Raw genomic sequence first — 19,906 nt, forward strand, 5'->3', positions numbered from 1 at the left:
CTTTTTCATTCTTCTCTGCTGTGGAGCATTCTTTTGGTGTTTATCACCCCAAGAAACACACTTTTTCACAACAGATTTATGTAGCATTGGTGATAACCTTCATTGAACTTTGGGCACCAGTTCTGCCTCATTCTGCAGTCAACTTTGAGGACTCATACTAGTGAATTTCCTCTTCACAAAATAAAAGAAATCCTCTGACAAAGGCAATTTCAGTGCACAGTGATACACGCAATTATGTTCAGAACAATGGCACAATAGCTATATGCCAAAAATATATCAAAAAAACAACTATATATGCTGTTAAAAACTTGAAATCTCCATATAAATACCTGTAAATAGTAATAAGAAAATGGAGCATGTCCTATCATACGTTTAAAATTAAGTTATTGGGTTTCCAGTTAAACGTGGTCGATCAAAATATTTGTTTATCTTCTCTTTAACCTAAAATTCTGCTAAAAGAAAAAGAAAATAAACTATTGATGATGACAAGAATGAGAGGTAATACATACAAGGTACCAAACAAGCTTCTGGCAGACAGAAATGAAATGGAGGACTGGTAGCTGACAACGAATTTAAGCACTTAGAGAAGAAGACAGGGGAAGGAAGCCAATTCATCCCACCAACTTTAATAGACCCAGAAAGTGGGGGAGGAGGAGGCATGGGGCAAGGAATTGCAAATGATTGATGATTTTTGACCACGTGGTAAGTAGGCTTGAGAGACTATGGGTATATATAAAACCAGATAATGAGAAAATTGAGTACTAGGAAAACAAAAAAATGTACAAAGAAGGAAACATAATTAGAATATACTATTTGACAAAATGGTAAGCAATATTTATATAGTCTATTTAATATAAATACTGACACATTTATACAATATAAATACATTTAACCAAAAAGTATTTAAAAAAAATTTTTAATGTTTATTTATTTTTGAGAGACAGAGTGTGAGCGGGGGCAGGCAGAGAGAGAGGGAGACACAGAACCTGAAGCAGGCTACAGGCTCTGAGCTGTCAGCACAGAGCCCAAGGCAGGGCTCAAACTCGTGAACAGTGAGATCATGACCTGAGCCAAAGTCATATGCTTAACCAACTGAGCCACACAGGCAGCCCAAAAAATTATTTTTAAAAGAATTGTTCCTACTTTCTTTTTTTTTTAGTTTATTTTTTTATTTATTTTTGAGAGAGAGATAATGTGTGTGCACTTAAGTGGGGGAGGGGCAGAGAGGGAGGGAGAGAATCTCAAGTAGGCTCTGTGCTGTCACTTGGGCTTGAACTCACCAACTGTGAGATCATGACCTGAGTTGAAATCAAGAGTCAGGCACTTAACCAACTGAGCCACCCAGGTGTCCCGAACCAAAAATTATATTGTAAGAGTTTGGAAGAAGGAAAATGGGGATGGTTGTGAAAGCTTAATCTTCACCTTCCATAGTTAGAAATCAGTATAGGGGGAGGCACCAAGATGGCAGAACAGCAGGGAAGTTTTTTTGCCCCTCTCATCCCTGAAATACAGCCAGATCAACACGAAACCATCCTGCACATATGAAAACTGATTTGAAGATTAACAAAACAATCTGCACAACCTGAACCAGAGAACTCAGCAGGTATGCAGCACGGAGAGGTGAACTGGGGGAGAAACCCGTGAAGGGCAGGGAGCTGTTTTTGCTTGCAGAGAGAGGAAACAGACAGAGGGAGAGTATGGGAAAGCATCCCCCCTGCCCAAAATCAGCTGGAGGGAAAAGAAAGAGTACACAAGTGACTGAACACAAAAGGGAGAAAGGAGAAAGGAGAGGGTTTAAATTCCATTAAGATTCTATAAATGGGGAGTGCAGAGTCTGAAACCCCACAACTGAATACCTGGCAGTGCTCTGATGAGAAGGGCGAATCCCCAGGAACAGAGAGCAAGGTCCTTGGGGTCCTCGGGCCACGTGCGGAGAGGCGGTTCCTCTGCTGGGAGGACATTTGGTAGACGCTGTGTGGCTTCCCCACAGGCAAAGGTCCCAGTGAACTCCGGAAAACAACCACATTTGCTGGGTGCTGGAACAAGGACGTTAAGGGGGAGGCCTGGAGCCAGATGTGTTGTGATTCCATAATCCCCAAAACGCTGCTACTAAATGATCATGTGAACTTTTTCTGGGGTGGGTTGGCACCCAGCTGCAGTCTCTGGGCATCGGCAGCAGAACAGTCTCCCAAACGTTCCTGGGGGCAGGCCACCAGCGGGTGATTGCTCAGTGAGCATTGCTCAGTGCTCCCTCCCCCACAGTCTGAACAGGTCAAAGCTGCAGTCCCTCAGAAGTGAGGGATTGGGTAACACAGCCACACCTGAGGTAGAACTCAGGAGGGAGATACCTCCTGGTAACCTGATGGCTTGGTTACGGACAGTGTAAAAGCGGGGAGTAGATGGAAGCCGGAGATAAAGGAGGGGTGTGCAAATGCTGCTCAGGGAGAGCACAGTCTGTTTGTTGGTCCATCTATTCAATTCTTTTTTTCTTTTCTGTTCTTATTCTTAAATACAGCAAGGGAAAAAAATTATTTTTATCCTCCATTTCTATTAAAAATACTTTAAATTTTGGGGCACCTGGGTGGCTGAGTCAGTTTAGTGTCCAACTTCAGCTCAGGTCATTATCTCACAGCTTGTGAGTTTGAGCCCCACATCAGGCTCTGTGCTGACAGCTCAGAGCCTGGAGCCTGCTTCGGATTTTGTGACTCCCTCTCTCTCTCTCTGCCCTTCCTCTGCTCATGCTCTGTCTTTCTCTGTCTCTCAAAAAATAAATGTTAAAAATTTTTTAAAAAATACTTTAAATTTTTTCTACTATATTTTTTACATTTTGGTAAATTTTTCAAAATCTATTTTTTATTTATATCATTTCATTTTATTCTATTTCACTGTGTTCATTTTTTAAAATTTTCAAACATTTTCTGGTTTTTTGTTTGTTTTTTCTTTTCTTATCTTTCCCTTTTTTCTCTAATCTATCAAGCTCCTCTCAACAACCAGACCAGAACACACTTAGGATATAGCATCCGTTATTTGATTTTTTTGTGTTGTTTTTAATTTTTCAATTTTAATTTTACCTTATTAATTCCTTTTCTTCCTTCAAAATTATGAAATGAAGGAATTCACCCCAAAAGGAAGAACAGGAATAAATGAGAGCCAGGGACTTAATCAACACAGATACAAACAAGATGTCTGAACCGGAATTTAGAATCATGATAATAAGAATACTAGCAGGAGTTGAAATAGATTAGAAAACCTTTCTGTGGAGATAAAAGCTAGTCAGGATGAAATAAGAAATGTAACTGAGCTAAAATCTCGAATGGATGCCACAAGTGGCAAGGATGGATGAGGCAGAGCAGTGAATCAGCAACATGGAGGACAAACTTATGGAGAACAATGAAACAGAAAAAAGAGGGAGACTAAGGCAAAACAGCACGATTCAAGAATTAGAGAAATCAATGACTCATTAAAGAGGAACAACATCAGAATCATATGGGTCCTAGATGATCAGAGAGAAAAGGGGTAGAAGAGTTATGTGAGCATATCATAGTGGAAAACTTCTTTAACCTGGGGAAGACACAGACATCAAAATCCAGAAAGCACAGAGGACCCCCATTAGATTCAACAAAAACCGACCATCAACAAGGCATATCATAGTCAAATTCACAAAATACTCAGGCAAGGAGAGAATCATGAAAGCAGCTAGGGAAAAAAGTACCTAACCTACAAGGGAAGACAGATCAGGTTTGCAGCGGACCTATCCACAGAAACTTTGCAGGCCAGAAAGGAGTGGCAGGATATATTCAATGTGCTAAATGGGAAAAATATGCAGCCAAGAATTCTTCATCCAGCAAGGCTATCATTCAGAATAGATGAAGAGACAGTTTCCCAGACAAACAAAGACAAAAAGACAGAGATCATACCATGCATATTTTCAGACCACAACACTATGAAACTTGAAGTCAACCATAAGAAAAAATTTGGAAAGACCACAAATACATGGAGGTTAAAGGATATCCTACTAAAGAATGAATGGTTTGGGGTGCCTGGATCGCTCAGTCAGTTAAGCATCTGACTTTGGCTCAGGTCATGATCTCATAGTTTTTGAGTTTGAGCATACATTGGGCTCTCTGCTGTCAGTGCAGAGTCTGCTTTGGATCCTCTGTATCCCTCTCTCTCTGCCCATCCACAGTTTGTGCTTTCCCTCTCTCTCCAAAATAAATAAACATTAAAAAAAGAAGAAATGGGTTAACCAGGAAATTTAAAAAGAAATAAAAAAGGACATGGAAGCAAATGAAAATGAAAATATGACAGTCCAAAACCTTTGGGATGTAGCAAAGGCAGTCCTAAGAGGGAAGTGTTTGCAATACAGGCCTACATGAAGAAGGAAGTTCTCAAATACAACATAATTACAGATAAGGAAGATTTAGAAAAGAAACAGCAAATAAAACCTAAAGCCAGCAGAAGAAAGCAAGTAATATAGACTAGAGCAGAAATAAATGATATAGAAACAAACAAACATAAAAATAAAAAAAAGAGCAGATCAATGAAACTAAGAGCTGGTTCTTTGAAAGAATTAACAAAATTGATCAACCCCAGCCAGCCTTATCAAAAAGAAAAGAGAAAGGACCCAAATAAGTAAAATCACAAAAGAAAGAGAAGAGTTCACAACCAACACCACAGAAATACAATTACAAGAGAGTATTATGAAAAATTATACACCAACAAACTGGGCAATCTGGAAGAAATGGATAAATTCCTAGAAGCATGCAAACTACCAAAACTGAAACAGGGGGAAATAGAAAATATTAACAGACTAATAACCAGCAAAGACATTGAAACAGTAATCAAAAATCTCCCAACAAACAAAAGCCCAGGTCCAGATGGCTTCCCAGGGGAATTCTATCAGACATTTAAAGAAGAGTTAACACCTATTCTTCTCAAATTGTTACAAAATTTAGAAATGGAAAGAAAACTTCCAAATTCATTCTATGAGGCCAGTATTACCTTGATTCCAAAACCAAAGACCTCACTAAAAAGGACAATTACAGGTCAATAACCCTGATGAACATAGATGCAAAAATTCTTAACAAGATACTAGCAAACCGAATCCAATAGTGCATTAAAAGAATTATTCACCACGATCCAGTGGGATTTATTCCTGGGCTGTAGGGCTGGTTCAGTATTTGCAAATCAATCAACATGATACACATTAAAAAAAGATAAGAACCATATGATCCTGTCAATAGATGCAGAAAAAGCATTTGACAAAATACAGCATCCTTTCTTGATAAAAACCCTCAACAAAGTAGGGATTGATGGAACATACCTCAACATCATAAAAGCTATATACAAAAGCCCCACAGCTATCATTCAAATGGGAAAAAACTGAGAGCCTTTCCCCTGCGGTCAGGAACAAGACAAGGATGCCTACTCTCACCATCACTATTTAACATAGTACTGGAAGTCTTAGCCTCGGTAATCAGACAACAAAAAGAAATAAAGGGAATCCAAATCAGCAAGGAAGAAACCAAACTTTCACTGTTTGAAGACGACATGATACTCTATATAGAAAACCTGAAAAGACTCCACCAAAAACCAAAAAAAACCCAAAACAAAACAAAAAAAACCCTGCTAGAACTAATACATGAATTCAGCAGTCACAGGCTATTAAATTAACATACAGAAATCCATTGCATTTCTATACACAAAGCAACAGAAACAGAGATCAAGGAATCCCATTTGCAATTGCACCAAAAACAATTAGATACCAGGGTGCCTGGGTAATTTAGTGTGTTGAGTGTCCAACTCCTCATTTCTGCTCAGGTCAGGATCCTAGGATCCTGGGATTGAGCCCCCTGTTGGGATTCATGGAGCCTGCTTGGGAATCTCTTTCTCTCCTCCTTCTCCTCTCCCTCTGCTTTCTCTCTCTCTCTCTCTCTCTCAAAAAAAAAAAAAAAAAAAAAAAAAAAAAGATACGTAGGAATAAACCTAACTAAAGAGGTAAAAGATCTCAACTGTGAAAACTATGGAACACTTATTAAAGATTGAAGAGGACACAAAGAAATGGAAAAGCATTCCATGCTCATGGATTGGAAGAAAAGATTGCTAAAATGTATATACTACCCAAAGCAATCTATACATTTAATTCAACCCCCATCAAAATACCACCAGCATTTTTCACAGAGCTAGAACAAACAATCCTAAAATTTGTATGGAACCACAAAAGACCCCATACAGCCTAAGCAATCCTGAAAAAGAAACACAAAACTGGAGGCATCAAGATTCTGGATTTCAAACTATATTATAAAGCTGTAGTCTTCAAGACAGTGTGGTACTGGCCCAAAAACAGATACATCAATCAATGGAACAGAATGGAAAACCCAGTGATGGACCCACAACTATATGGTCAACTCATCTTCGACAAAGCAAGAAAGAATATCCAATGGAAAAAAGATAGTCTCTTCAAGAAATGGTTTTGGGAAAACTGAATGGCAACATGCAGAAGCATGAAACTGGATCACATTCTTACACCATACACAAAAATAAATTCAAAATGGATGAAAGACCTAAATGTGAGACAGGAAACTATCAACATCCTAGAGGAGAACACAGGCATCAACCTCTTTGACCTGGGCCAGACCAAGTTCTTACTATTCACATCACTAAAGGCATGGGGAAAAAAGCAAAAATGAACTACTGGGACCTCATTAAGATAAAAAGCTTCTCTACAGCAAAAGAAACAATCAACAAAACTAAAAGGCAGCCTATGGAATGGGAGAAGACATTTGCAAATGACATGTTGGATAAAGGGTTAGTGTCCAAAATCTATAAAGAACTTCTCAAACTCAACACCCAAAACACAAATAATCCAGTGAAGAAATGGGCAGAAGGCATGAATAGATACTTTTCCAAAGAAGATATCCAGATGGCTACCAGACTACATGAAAAGATGCTCATCACTCATCATCAGGGAGCTACAAATCAAAACCGTGAGATACCACCTCACACCTGTCAGAATAGCTGAAATTAACAATACAAGAAACAACAGGTGTTGCTGCAGATGTGGAGAAAGGGGAACCCTCCTGCACTGTTGGTGGGAATGCAAACTGGTGCAGCCACTCTGGAAAACAGTATGGAGGTTCCTCAAGAAGTTACAAATAGAACTACCCTATGATCCAGCAATTGCACTACTAAGTATTTACTAACCAAAGGATACAAAAGTACAGATTAGAAGGGGCACATGCACCCAATGTTTATAGCAGCATTATCAATAATAGCCAAACTTTGGAGACAGCCCAAATGTCCACCAACTGATGAATGGATAAAGAAGATGTGGTATATATTATACAGTGAAATATTATTTAACCATCAAAAGAATGGAAACGCCTTGCCATTTGCAACAATGTGGATGGAGTTAGAGTGTATTATGCTAAGCAAAATAAGTCAGAGACAAATACCTTATGATTTCACTCAGATGTGGAATGTAAGAAACAAAATAGATGAACATATGGGAGGGGAAATAAAGAGAAGGAGGGAAACAAACAGCAAGACTTTTTTTTTTAATTTTTGTTTTGTGAGAAAGAGAGAGCACAAGCAGGGGAGAGGCAGAGAGGGGAGAGAGAGAATCCGAAGCATTCTCTGTGCTCGTTGTGGAGCCCCACGCAGGCTCCCCCACCACTGTGAGATTATGACCTGAGCTGAAATCAAGAGTCCTTTCCTGTCCTGAGCCACCCCGGACCCCAAGAGACTCTTAACAATAGAGACCTAAGGGTTGATGGAGGTAAGTTGGTGAGAGATTGGCTAGATGGTTGATAGGTATTGAGGAGGGTACTTGTTATGATGAACACAGAGTGTTGTACGTAAGTGATGAATCACTGAATTCTACTCCTGAAACCAATATTGCATTGTACATTAACTAGAATTTAAATAAAAATTTGAAAAATAAATTAAAAATTAAAAAATAAAACCCTTGGGTCTGGCCTATCTACTAGAGGCCTCAGCAGGGTGGGCCTCTGCCCCTCGGGAGTCAGCCCCACCTCAGCCCACAGACACTGCAGTAATGGGCCTGTGCTGAGCTTCCTCCCACCATTCCCACTGGCGCCCCTCAACCTCACAGTTCCTTTCATCTCCTCAGAAACAACTTCCTGGTGGCAGGGACCATGGACATCATTCCTCCTATAGATGAGTTTGAAGGAAGGAGAATCTGAGAAACTGACCCCTCCTGAAGGAGTGGCTCCATGAGGTCCCACTGTCTTCTGACCAATCCAGACATTTTCAGGACACCAGGCCTATCAGGGACACTGGACAAAACTGTGTGCATGCACCAAGTAGGGCTGGGCTGCTGGCAGGGCCCTTAACGAGAGACATCCATGTGGAGGAGGAGGGGAGAAGGGGAGGGGAAGAGAGAGGGAGGCAGAGGGAAAGGAAGAGAACAACTGGTGAGTTAAGGCAGTAAAGGAGAAATCCATGCTCAGTCTCCTCAGTCTCCGTGGCAGAGGGAGAGAGTGGGTGGGGGTCCCTGGTGCAGCCTCCCCACCCAGAGGCCTCACCCTAGGTGTTCGGAAAGGCCCCCCATCCCCCAATCTAAGCTGTGAGCTTAACTGCCCAGCCCACATGTCAAGGAAGCCAGGGAAGTTGACTTCAGTGCCCAGAAGTGATGCCTCAAGCGGTGGCCACTAGGAAGCCTAAGAAAAGAATTCTGAAGCTCTGGAGGAGGTCATAGCGGGGGTGCCTCTCCAAGAAATCCCACCCATTGCTCATTCTAAGCACTGAAATCTAACCAAATGCAGATGCTGGGGTTAAAGCAGTGGGCTGGATAGACAAGGTCTCTGCCCTCAGATAATTAAAACACAAGTTACAATCTAGTGTGGAAAGCGGTAGTGGGAAAGGGGAGGATAAGGACATCCATCCTAGCTTCGGAGAATGTCCCCAGAGGGACACTTTTCACTGTAGCAGGAAGGAAGGAGATCAAATCCAACAGTTTTTAATGATGAAAGTTCCCATATGATGGCCTCTGGTTTCTTTGAAAAGTGGAGGTCTGGCACATGTGCTAGGAGCCTGGACAAGAGCAGATGAAGAAAGTGAAGAAAGTTTGAATTGATTTTGAGTAGGACGGGAGAGTTTTTAAGGAATAAATGAAGTAAGATCCATGAGCAGGGAGTTTTGCCTGTTTTGATTACTGATGTATCTCAAGTACTTAGAAAAATACCTAGTGCACATTAGGCACTTAATAAATGGAAGGCATAAATAAATAAATGCTTTTCAAGTGATAGTGGAGCTGACCATTAGTTGTAGACCATGAATTTATAGTGACACCAACTTACTCACATGTATGATTTTATCTAATAGGGCTAAACTGCTTCCTAAGGGGCAGGTCTGACAGAGGCAGAATTGGGATTTTGACCAGTAAAAACAATGAAAGGAAGAACTGAGAAGCATTTAGGATATGATTAAGTGATGGACCATGAAGTCTATCACAGAGAGGGAGGAAATGAAGGCAAGAGGTTGTTGATGGACTAGGAGAAAGATGAATGGATGTCCTGACAAGGTTGCAGAATTGGCAGCTTTAGGACAAATCTAGAGTTTGAAGTCAGAGGGATGGCAAACTATTTCAGAAGGCAGAACAGTTCCTAATGATGAGGCTTCAGATATGGTCAGAGGTGGATTAGAGCAGAGGTAAATAACTCTAAGGTGAAAAGGGCTAGGAATTGAGAGTCATTAAATGATCTATCAACACAGATGTTTGGGTCTCCAGTAGATTCCTCCTCCTCAAGATCTTACCTGGGCTCCATCCCGCCCCTTCCCCAATCTTCAAAGGATCTGCATTCACACTTTAATTCAAGCCTTAGATCCTAAAGTGATAATGGCATGGCTGAGCCAGAAAACAGTATGGGAAAGTTAGAGAGGGCTCTAGTGGACATCTGTTTTATTTTGTTATGATACCAGCATGCACACACTTTTCTGAAAACAGTATGTTTGTTTCCTTTGTAGGAACTACCACATCCCTGCTTCTTCAGTCTCAGTCCATGTGCAGGTAGAGTGTGACTCCAACCTGTCAGAAGAAGCATTCTGTTCCCGTGAGCAGTTCAGTGAGTAGTTTGGGGATGGATACATGACCAACTGGAACCCACAGGCACAATGTTCTCAGAACAACACCACACATTGTCAGCTTCACTTGAACCTGCTATGACACAAAACTGAAGAATAAAGTCAGCACAGAAGACAGAGAGAGAGCCAAGAAGTGGAAACTGAATGCTGATAGCATTGCATTGAGTCCCTGCATCAACCCTACTACCTAAAGCTGGCCAGCCCTAATCCTGGATGGTTCAGTTATGAGTCAATATAATTCCCATTGCATTTTATTTTGTCACTAATATCCACATGATTCCCCAGAGTTCTCAAACTTGGGCTCTATGTATATTTATTAGTTCATTTATCTATGTATATTATATAGTTAATATATATTAACCTCTCTGTGCCTCAGTTTGTTTATGTGAAAAAAGATAACAATACCTACTTCAAAGAGTTGTAAAGATTAAATGGAGTAGTAAATGTCAGAGTATAAATTAGTTCCACAACATTGAAGAGCAGGGAACATCACATTACTTAATTTTTCAAAGTTAAATCTGGTTCAAAAATCTCATTTACTGGAGTCGGAAAACATCCAATATTAAATCATGATGGGGGGGGCTTTTTTCCTCTTTAGCATGGCATACACTGACTAAGAAAATAATCCCCCTCAAAAAAAAAAAAAAAACCCACTTAGAAAAGAAACTTGGGTCTTGATTCTGTCCTGGTTGCCACGTGGATGTGCACTGTATAAACCCATATGACGATTCAGAGGCAGGGTGGCTCCACAGCATCTCTGCCAGGTATGCAAACTAGCATCTTTTGCTGCAGTTCCCAAGCCCATATGCTAGATGTTTAGTGCCCTAACCATTAAATCAAGTTTCCCCATCAGAAGTCCTGCTGCCTCCTAGTGGACTTCTATATAGATCCTGTCACTCATGGAACCCATCACTACATCTCTTTTCTCAATTCCTGAATACACTTCTATCCTTGGGCAATTCCTCCTTTCAATCATCCTCCATCTTCTTCTCAAGAACACTCAGCTAAATTAAATTCCCTTCCCACACAAGAGCTTGGATAAGGTTGTAGACTAGGTGTCTTGAAACTTTGGTTTGGGTCTAGAAAACATATTACCAATTCCATGGGAAAGAAACCTAGAATTCTTGCAAGACAGGTGAGCAAAGTTACCTTTTTATACTACAGGATGTCTCCTTTGGCAAAGGAGCAAGGAGACAACAATTAACAACTTGGTAAACTATCCTGCCACATATGTAAATTAGCTAACACAGAATAAGTATTTAATATTGCTTTCTCTGTTTCCCATTAGGACTCAACTTACCTTCTTCATCCAGGGGTAGCAAACTCAAATACCAGGCAGGTAATACAAATGAGTAAAAATGGACAAATGTAAGAAAACAAAATCATAGGCACAATGAAAAAACAGCAACTAGCCCTTAGTCTTGGCATTAACAATAAGAACATGGTAAGAACCATGGTGCATCGAAAAGCAGACATACATTCCAAGGGAAGCCACTGTTACTTACCTCTAAATGGCCTTTACTTTGTGGAAATGAGAGTCTAGTGCTATCATATTTTAAACTTGAAATATTGATTATTATGTACAATCTACTTGTTTTATAGCATTGACTACTCCAGTTTTTAATGCTGGCCACAGTGAGCCAAATGTTACATATCAGTAGGTCATTTTTAAGTCCTTTAATTGTTTCGGCTGCTACATATATGCTGCTATCAAATTTTACATCTTCACCATGGACTGCTCTTCCAAACTTCAGATCTATGTATCTAGTTGCCTCCTGCCTAGTTTTTTTCTTGCCACAGTCAAGTATCTAAATGGAGTCTATCGCCCTCTCCCACCCAGCCCTAAATTGGTTCCAAGGTCTGTGTTCTCTACCACAGTAAAATGGCACTAACATACACATTCAGTTTCCCAAGTTAGAAACCTAGAGTCATTCTCAACTCCCACTCTCCTCCACCCCATCCCATTGGTAATGACGTCTAATCAATTTTATCTTTGGAATTCTACTTGAATTCATTATACTCCATTCTTACCTTCACTGCCTTGATTTAGACCTCATCATATGTTTTGCCTATACTAAAGCATAAGTTCCCTAACTAACCTCTTGCCTTAATCTCTTTGCCCTCACTAGAGTCAGTATTCTTTCCAAGACACACACTTGATCATGTCACTTTCCTGCTCAAATCTTTTCAATGATTTCCCATCATCTTCAGGATAAATTTGTTTTTCAGACTGATATTGAGGCCCCTTTATGATCTTATTTATCTTTCCAGGTCCATCTCTTACTGCTTCCCCAACCTCCACACATTGGAATACCTTCAATTTCCCTAATGATACATGCTTTACCTGACCTAGCACCTTTACACAAGCTGTTCCTCCTGCTTGAATTGTCCTCCTCTTCTTCCATATACTTTCATTTTCTTGGTTCCTCAAACCAAGTTATTAATCACCTCTTCTGGGAAGCAGCCTCTGACAAGCAACCTCCTTCTCCAGGCTGATTAGATGTCCTCCTCTGCCCCCATAGTACTCTGTGCATATTTCTATTTTAATTGTCTATTAGTTGACTGTTTGCCATACACACACATGCACACACTGAAATGGGACCTACTTTAGTGCAGACTCTGTCCTATTTCTATCTCCTCAAAACTGAGCACAATACCTGATCTATAGTAAGCACTCATTAAATACATGTTGAATGAATGAATGAATCTAGTCCAACTCATGATACCTATGGGAGAACTCTTTCTTGCCCAAAATCACATAGCCTATCAGTGACATTATCTTAGAGAACCCATCTCTTTAATTTCAGCTCCATACTCTTTCTTCCAGACTAAGCTGGCCTTTGATGGGGGTGGGATGAGAAGAGAGGCATTAAATTGTACTGAGATGGCAGAGATTAAAGTTTGGCCTTAAAAGAAAGAAATGATGTGTGGGGTACCTGGTAGCACAGTCAGTTAAACACCTGACTCTTGATTTCAGCTCAGGTCATGATCTCACAGTTCATGAAATCAAGCTCTGCCATTGGGCTCTGTGCTGACGGTGTGTAATTTGCTTGGGATTCTCTCTCCCTCTCTCTCTCTCTGCCCTTCCCCTGCTTCCTTTCTCCTTCAAAATAAATAAACTTAATTTTTTAAATAAAAATAAAAAAATAAAAGAGCGAGCTGACATGGAACACAGTACTGGCTTTAAGAGAAAGAGGGGCAAATGAAGAAAAATGGTCAAGAGCATTTGATCTGGCATCCTTAACATAAATGCTTGCCAAAAAGATCTCAAACAACCTAAAGTCAAATAAGACAGTTCATAGCTGACATGGGAGTAAGAGTGGAGGGGGGGCAGGGAGGACAGACTTGATATATTAAAGATAGAACATGGCTTGTAATCAGAAACCTTAAAAGAAATAAATTTTAATATAACATACACTATGTACTATCCTAATCATATGAATTTATTCATTTAACCTTCAAAACAACCCTATGTGGTAAGGAATAATATCATCCCCATTTTACAGGTGAGGAAACTGAGGCACTAGAAGATTAAATAGTTTGAGATTTCACAAATAGGAAGTGGCAGAACCAGGATTTGAATAAGGCAGTTTGATGTTAGAATCCATGTCCTAATGACAAGGCCTGAAGCATAATTCTGGCACTGGAAATCAAGACAAAAAGGAATCACTCAGGTTTCACTGTCACAAAGTACTAGTTGCCTGGTAGAGGCAATTTTTTGGCCTCAGGAAAAATGCTGTTAGGCATGGGGGGGATGGGAGTTCTTTGTTCTGTGATGCAGTGATGACCTCAGGGTAAACTGCCACTAGGTGGAGGAAAATGGAATGGTGGATAGAAGGCCTGCTTGGGGCTGAAGGAGACATGGAGCTTCTCTGGGGCCAGTTGACCCATGCCCTGGCCTGTAGACACTGTGGCAGCAACTGCCTCCAGAGCCCAGGGAATCTGGTGACACTATTCTTATTCATGATTTGGCAGATCCAGAGATGGTGGCAGCTTGGGAGGTGGCGACAGTTTCAACTGTGGTACTCTGGAGACATGATGCAAGGCAAGGTGGGTGACATGGATGTGCAGCTGGGTGAATGACTCTTGACACCACATGTGAGTTCAGGTGAAAAATCATTGACATGGATGTAAGCACAAGTGAATGACTGACTATAAGCCTTAAATGTGAGGCTGGATGAATGACCATTATTAACACCAGATTTGAAGCCAGGTGGGTGATTACTGACCCTAGATGTACAGTTATGTAAGGGAATGCTGATTTCCAAATATGGGCTAGGTAATGGCCATTAACACCAGATAGGTAAGTGACTATTGACCACAGATGTGGGGCCAAGTAACTTCCCTCTGGATGTGGAACAGAGATCGAGGGCTTCATGCCTGAAGCCAGAGCCTTGTGTCTGTGAAAAGGCTTCATGCCTGAAGTATCTTTCTCCACTCCTCAGAGCCTACCACTTCTGCTTGGTCACCTGTGGAAGCAGAAGTCAGAGGAGGAAGAAGAGGAGGCATCTCTGGATCCACTGAAGCCATGTTCTTTTCCCAAAGAAGCTCCCATTGGAGGGCAAGCCACCACAGTCCCATGTCAACAATCCCGCAGTTCTCAGGGCCTCCACAAAGCCTCAGAGGCACCAAAGCAAGTACATACACAGACCCCAAGCCCTTCCAGATCCTTCCCCACATTTCAGATCCTGACCAATTTGCCTGTGAGGCACAAAACAGCAACAGGAAGTTATCTACATCAGAGAAAAAGCCAGCTCTTCTGGGGTCTCCCCTCTCTGCACAGTGAGTCGTTGGAGGCCATCTTCCTGAGCTCAGGTGGCCCCTCTCCCCTAAAGTTGTCTATTGGCCCTTCTGTTTTCTTCAACCAGCTTGCCTTCCTGACTAGGTCCAACCTGCTGCTTCCCCAGTACTGCTCCCCAACTCAGCCACCTACTCATGAAATCCATACTAGAGAAGATCTGGAAGGGATGGCCCTTGATCCTCAGCAACTTCCTCCTCTATCATCCCCTTCTGTCCCATCATCACCACTCCATCTTAAGTCCTTTCCCATGGACCACAAGGGAGTCCTATCTGGTGCTAAGGCATATCCACAGTGGCTTATGCAGCAGAATGAGGTCCCTTGGGTCTCTGAGGATCAAGCCCTGCACCTACAGCCTAAACTCCAAAGAACCAGACCCTCCAAGCTTTCCCCACCATCTGAGGTCTGGTGGAGTATGCCACGGGATCCCAGCCTCCAACAACACATTCTAGATTCACTCTCTGCCTCTCTGCTATATCCTTCTAGCCTTCTGGCAGTCCTGACAAGATTTGAGGCCCCATGGAGGACTATGGGGCAAAATGAGGCTCCCAAAGCCTCTGTGCCAGCAATGCCAGCTCCCAGCCCAACTCCAGCCTCCCTGCCAGAACTTCAAGAAGTCGGCCCTACAGAAGAGCTGCCTGGATCTAAGGCCCTCTGGGAAACTACAAGGCAAAGACAGTATCCTCAGATCTCTGAGCCTTCAATCCTGGTCCCTTGCCAATCTGTAGACCCCATGACAGAGCCTCAAGGAACTAGCCCCCTGGGAGTTCCACCTGGATCTAAGACTCAGTGGAGAACCATAGGACATAGAGAGAGTCCTCAAGCCTTTGAGCCTCCAATGCCAGCTCCCTGCCAACCCCCAGATTCTCTGTCAGAATTCCAGAAAGTCATCCCTGAAGGACTTTCTGCACCTAAGGACTTCTGGGGAACCATAAGTCAGAGAGAGAGTTCTCAGACCTCTAGGTCTCCAATGCCATGCCCCTGCCATCCCCTAGATCCTCTGCTAGAACTCCAGAGAGGCAGTTCTCTGGGTGATCCATCTGGATATAAGCTCCAGGGAGGACACAGACAAGATTCAGGAAACATTTGGGCCTTTAAGTCTCCAGCCTTGGACCTCAACCCAGAGCTCTATGCAACTAGTCCTGCATGTGTCCCACCAAGATCTCACACTCCATGGCAGGACAGGCAGAGTAGAGAACATCTTTGGATCTCTGCAGACCCAGTTTCTTCTCCCAGTCTTCCCTCATCCTCTCTGAGTCCCCAAGGAGTCTTGTCTGAGTACAAAGCCATGTGGGAGACCAAGGGACAAAGAAAGAACCTCTGGACCTCTGAGTCCCCAGACCCTGCCCATAGCCCATCTCTAGCTCCCATTCTAGAACTCGACAGAATCAATCCTAGGGGAGGCCTCACTAGATCAGAAACTGCATGGAAAGACATTGAGTATTCTAGGAATTCCTGGGCTTCTGAGCCCCCATCTCTGGCCCTCAGCTCACCTCCAGCTCTTACAATGGAGCCCCTCAGAGGTAGCCCCATAGGGGTCCTGTTTGATTCTGAGGCTACATGTGGGGACATAAAAAGGAGAAAGAACTCCTGGACCTCTGAGATCCCGGCTCGCAGCTTACCTCAAGACCCACATGGAGTCAGATCCTTGGAAGCCCTGTCTGACTCTGAGCCTATTGTGGAGGATAAGGAGCAGAAAAAGATCTGTTGTATTCCTGTGTCCCCACTGCGGATTCTCAGCCCACCTCCAAACTCTATGTCAAAGTCTCCCATAAGTGAGCCTACTGGAGACCAATGTACCTGTAAGCCTAAAGGGGAAGCTGTGGAGCAGAGAGACAACTGCTGGGCCACTGAACTCCCAGCCCCAACCACCAACTCAGTCTCTGCTCCTCTACCAGATCTACATACTGACCTTGAGTTTGTGTGGAAGAATGTGCAACCAAGAGGTATCCCCCAGGGGTCCAACCCTCTAGCAGTGGATCCCCTAGAGCCAATACCCTGGCCTTCCACCTTAGGTAAAACTCTGAAAACTGAGCCCAACCAGCTTGATCTACCTAAGAAAGAGCTCTTCCCAGGGGCTAAAGTAGAAACTCCATCCTTCCAGGGAGGGGCTGTCCCAGAGGTGCCCACCCACTCTGGGATCCAGCCCTGGCACTGGAGTAGAGAGTTGGAACTCAGGCTGAAAAAACTACAGCAAAGCCCAGCTTTCAGATCCCCTGACCCAAGTCATTCATCTGGCAGCTCCATTGCCCTAAGCTCCACAACTCTAGGCACCTGGAGACTCTCTTCCTGTCCCCCACAGCAGATTCATCCCTCTAATTTGTGCCCCCACTCTTCAAGCTGTCATCCCCCAAAAGTTCAGAGCACAGTAACTCAACCTATTCAGGTCTCCCATTGTTACCACTCCCACTCTTCTTCCCAGCCTCAGCCACAAGAGTCTAGCAGGGCAGAACAAGGGTCTCAGAGAGAAGAAAGAATGAAAGTGAAGATGGTGGCCCAGATCTCATCCCAAGAGCCACGTATTCTCATGGAGGCTGGTGAGAACTGCCCAGGCCTGGGCGAGCCCTCAAACCCTAAGGTCCCATCCTCAGGCAAAAGAAACAAGGCTTCAGCCCTATCTTCAGCCAAGAAGAGAGAGAGCCCCAGGAAACCCAAAGCAGAAGACCACAGAGGAGGGGATGTAAGACTGGAGTCATCCACAGTTATGGGGAAGAGCCACCCAGCCCAGGTTGGAAGAGTAAAGGAAGCCTCTTTAAGCAGACTTTCCCAAAGATCTCAGCACAAGGACCAGAGCTCTCAACACACTGCTGCTCTCCCTCAGCAGCTTCACTCTAAGGCAGCAGGTCCCCAAATTCAAGGGGCAGGGCTGGGAGCTGGTGACATCTTGACCCCTCAACACTCTAAGCACTGCCCCTGGGCCCATATGGAAAAGCATCTCTCCTCCCCCACACCTCAGGTTCCCCTTACAAGGGGTCTCCCAAGAATGTTAGCCAAGTTTCTAGGTACCCATGGCCCCTGCCCACCAAATCCAATAAGCAAAGGAAAGGCTGGTAGCACTGGCACCCAATACCACAAGACCTAAAGCCAAACCAGTTGTGGGGTAGGGAGACAGAGGAAATCCTAATAAACTAGGTGAACTAGATAAATTCCACTCATGTCGTCTTTGGAGTTTGGCAGACTGGGAATGTCAGTTCCCTATTAACTTCTACTATAGCTATATTCCATCAGGATTTTGTAGGCTTAACTTCTCAAGCCCTTAACAGACGATCATCCTGGAATCCACACATCCCTGTTCTACAGGGTAAGCCTGTAAGGAGACCAGGGGAACACAGTCCAATGTTGCTCTTGAGAAAAACTTCACATCGAATGAACAGAAAAAAAATACATCTATTCACATGGACACAATTAGTCTGAGTCCAGGCAGCTGTTCTTGGTCCTGGGTATAAGTCCCCTTCTTCACCCATTTGATCCCTAAGTTCTCTACACGTCGAACCATTTCTTCTCAGCCCTCTGCTCTTTCTCTCCCTAGGTGAGTTCATCCATTCCCAGGACCACACAAAAAAATGCTTTTTCACATGTTTAGTGGCCATCTGGATTTCTTCTATAATTGCCTGTTTATATTTATCCATTTTTCTACTGCTGCCATAACAAATTACCACAAAACAACAAATTGTCAGAAGTCTGACATGTCCCACTGAGCTGAAATCAAGGTTGGCAGGGCTGCAATCCTTTCTGTAGGCACTGAGATCCATTCCTTGTCTTTTTCCACTTTCTAGAGGCTGCCCACATTCACTGGCTACTGGCCCTCTTCATCTTCAAAGATAGCAAAGGCAAGTCAAGTTCTTATCACATCACTCTTCTGCCTCCCTCTTCCAATTTTAAGGATGCTAGTAATTACATTTGGTCCATCTGAATAATCCAAGATACTCTTCCTATCTTAAAGTCCTCCTATTTTAAGGTTAGCAATCTTAATTCTATCTGCAACTTTTAATTCCTTTGCCATGTAAAATAATATATTCACAGGTTACAGGGATTAGGATGTGAACATCTTGGAAGGAATATTATCCTGCTTACCAGAGATATCAACCTATTATGCATACTGCAAATATTTTCCCCAATCTGTGGCTTATTTTCAAATTTTAAGGTGACTTTTACTGTACCAAAATTTAACATTTTTTTAAGTAATTAAATCAGCCAACATTTTCCTTATGACTTCCAAAATACTTTCTTCTGGTGCTTTTACAGTTTTAATGTTTAGACTGTTACTTTTTGAGTATGATGTGAGAATCTAACTACCCCCACCCCAAAATACAGGTACATTTTTACCAATACCATTTAAAAAAATGTCCTGAACTCATCTCATTAAATGCCATATTTCAAAATACAGCTCATTTTTAAATTTTTTTAAATTTTTTAAATGAAATTTATTGTCAAATTGGTTTCCATACAACACCCAGTGCTCATCCCAACAGGTGCCCTCCTCAATCCCCATCACCCACTTTCCCCTCCCCCCCCACCTCCCATCAACCCTCAGTTTATTCTCAGTATTTAAGTGTTTCCCATGGTTTGCCTCCTTCCCTCTTTGTAACTTTTTCCCCCCCTTCTCCTCCCCCGTTCTTCTGTTGAGTTTCTCAGGATCCAAATAGGAGTGAAAATATATGGTATCTGTCTTTCTCTGCCTGACTTATTTCACTTAGCATAACACTCTCCAGTTCCCTTCACTTTGCTACAAATGGCCAGATTTCATTCTTTCTCATTGACAAAATATGGCTCATTTTTAAAGCATCTCTATCTAAGCTTCAGATCCACATATCCAATAGCCTACTAGATATCATCTCCTATTTAGCTTGTCCAAAATTCATTTTCCCTTTTAACCTTTTCCTCCAGTATGCCCATTCCTATTGAAGGGTATCACATCCATCTCAATACTCAAGTCAGAAGCCTGTCATCCCTGACTCCTCCCTTCCCCTCACGTCCTAATCTAGTCAATTTTAACCCTGTCAA

General features: G+C 42.6%; 1 protein-coding gene across 1 annotated transcript; it reads left to right on the top strand.

Annotated features, from left to right (window-relative positions):
* Positions 1–13,923: 13,923 nt before the first annotated feature.
* Positions 13,924–18,044, top strand: CD4H9orf131 (chromosome D4 C9orf131 homolog). Its single transcript, XM_043565233.1, has 2 exons — positions 13,924–14,154; positions 14,550–18,044. The coding sequence occupies exons 1-2, from the start codon at positions 13,924–13,926 to the stop codon at positions 17,982–17,984; spliced, it is 3,666 nt and encodes a 1,221-aa protein (XP_043421168.1). The 3' UTR covers positions 17,985–18,044.
* The last annotated feature ends 1,862 nt before the right edge of the window (positions 18,045–19,906 follow it).

The sequence above is a fragment of the Prionailurus bengalensis genome, chromosome D4, assembly GCF_016509475.1.
Source record: "Prionailurus bengalensis isolate Pbe53 chromosome D4, Fcat_Pben_1.1_paternal_pri, whole genome shotgun sequence".
NCBI lineage: Eukaryota > Metazoa > Chordata > Mammalia > Carnivora > Felidae > Prionailurus > Prionailurus bengalensis.

What these genes read in the sequence shown, in the direction of transcription:
- CD4H9orf131 (XM_043565233.1), top strand. Translation starts at nt 13,924, where the DNA reads ATGGAATGGTGGATAGAAGGCCTGCTTGGGGCTGAAGGAGACATGGAG. An exon ending in GAGACATGATGCAAGGCAAG is followed by an intron (nt 14,155 to 14,549) that starts GTGGGTGACATG and finishes TCCACTCCTCAG; the next exon opens with AGCCTACCACTTCTGCTTGG.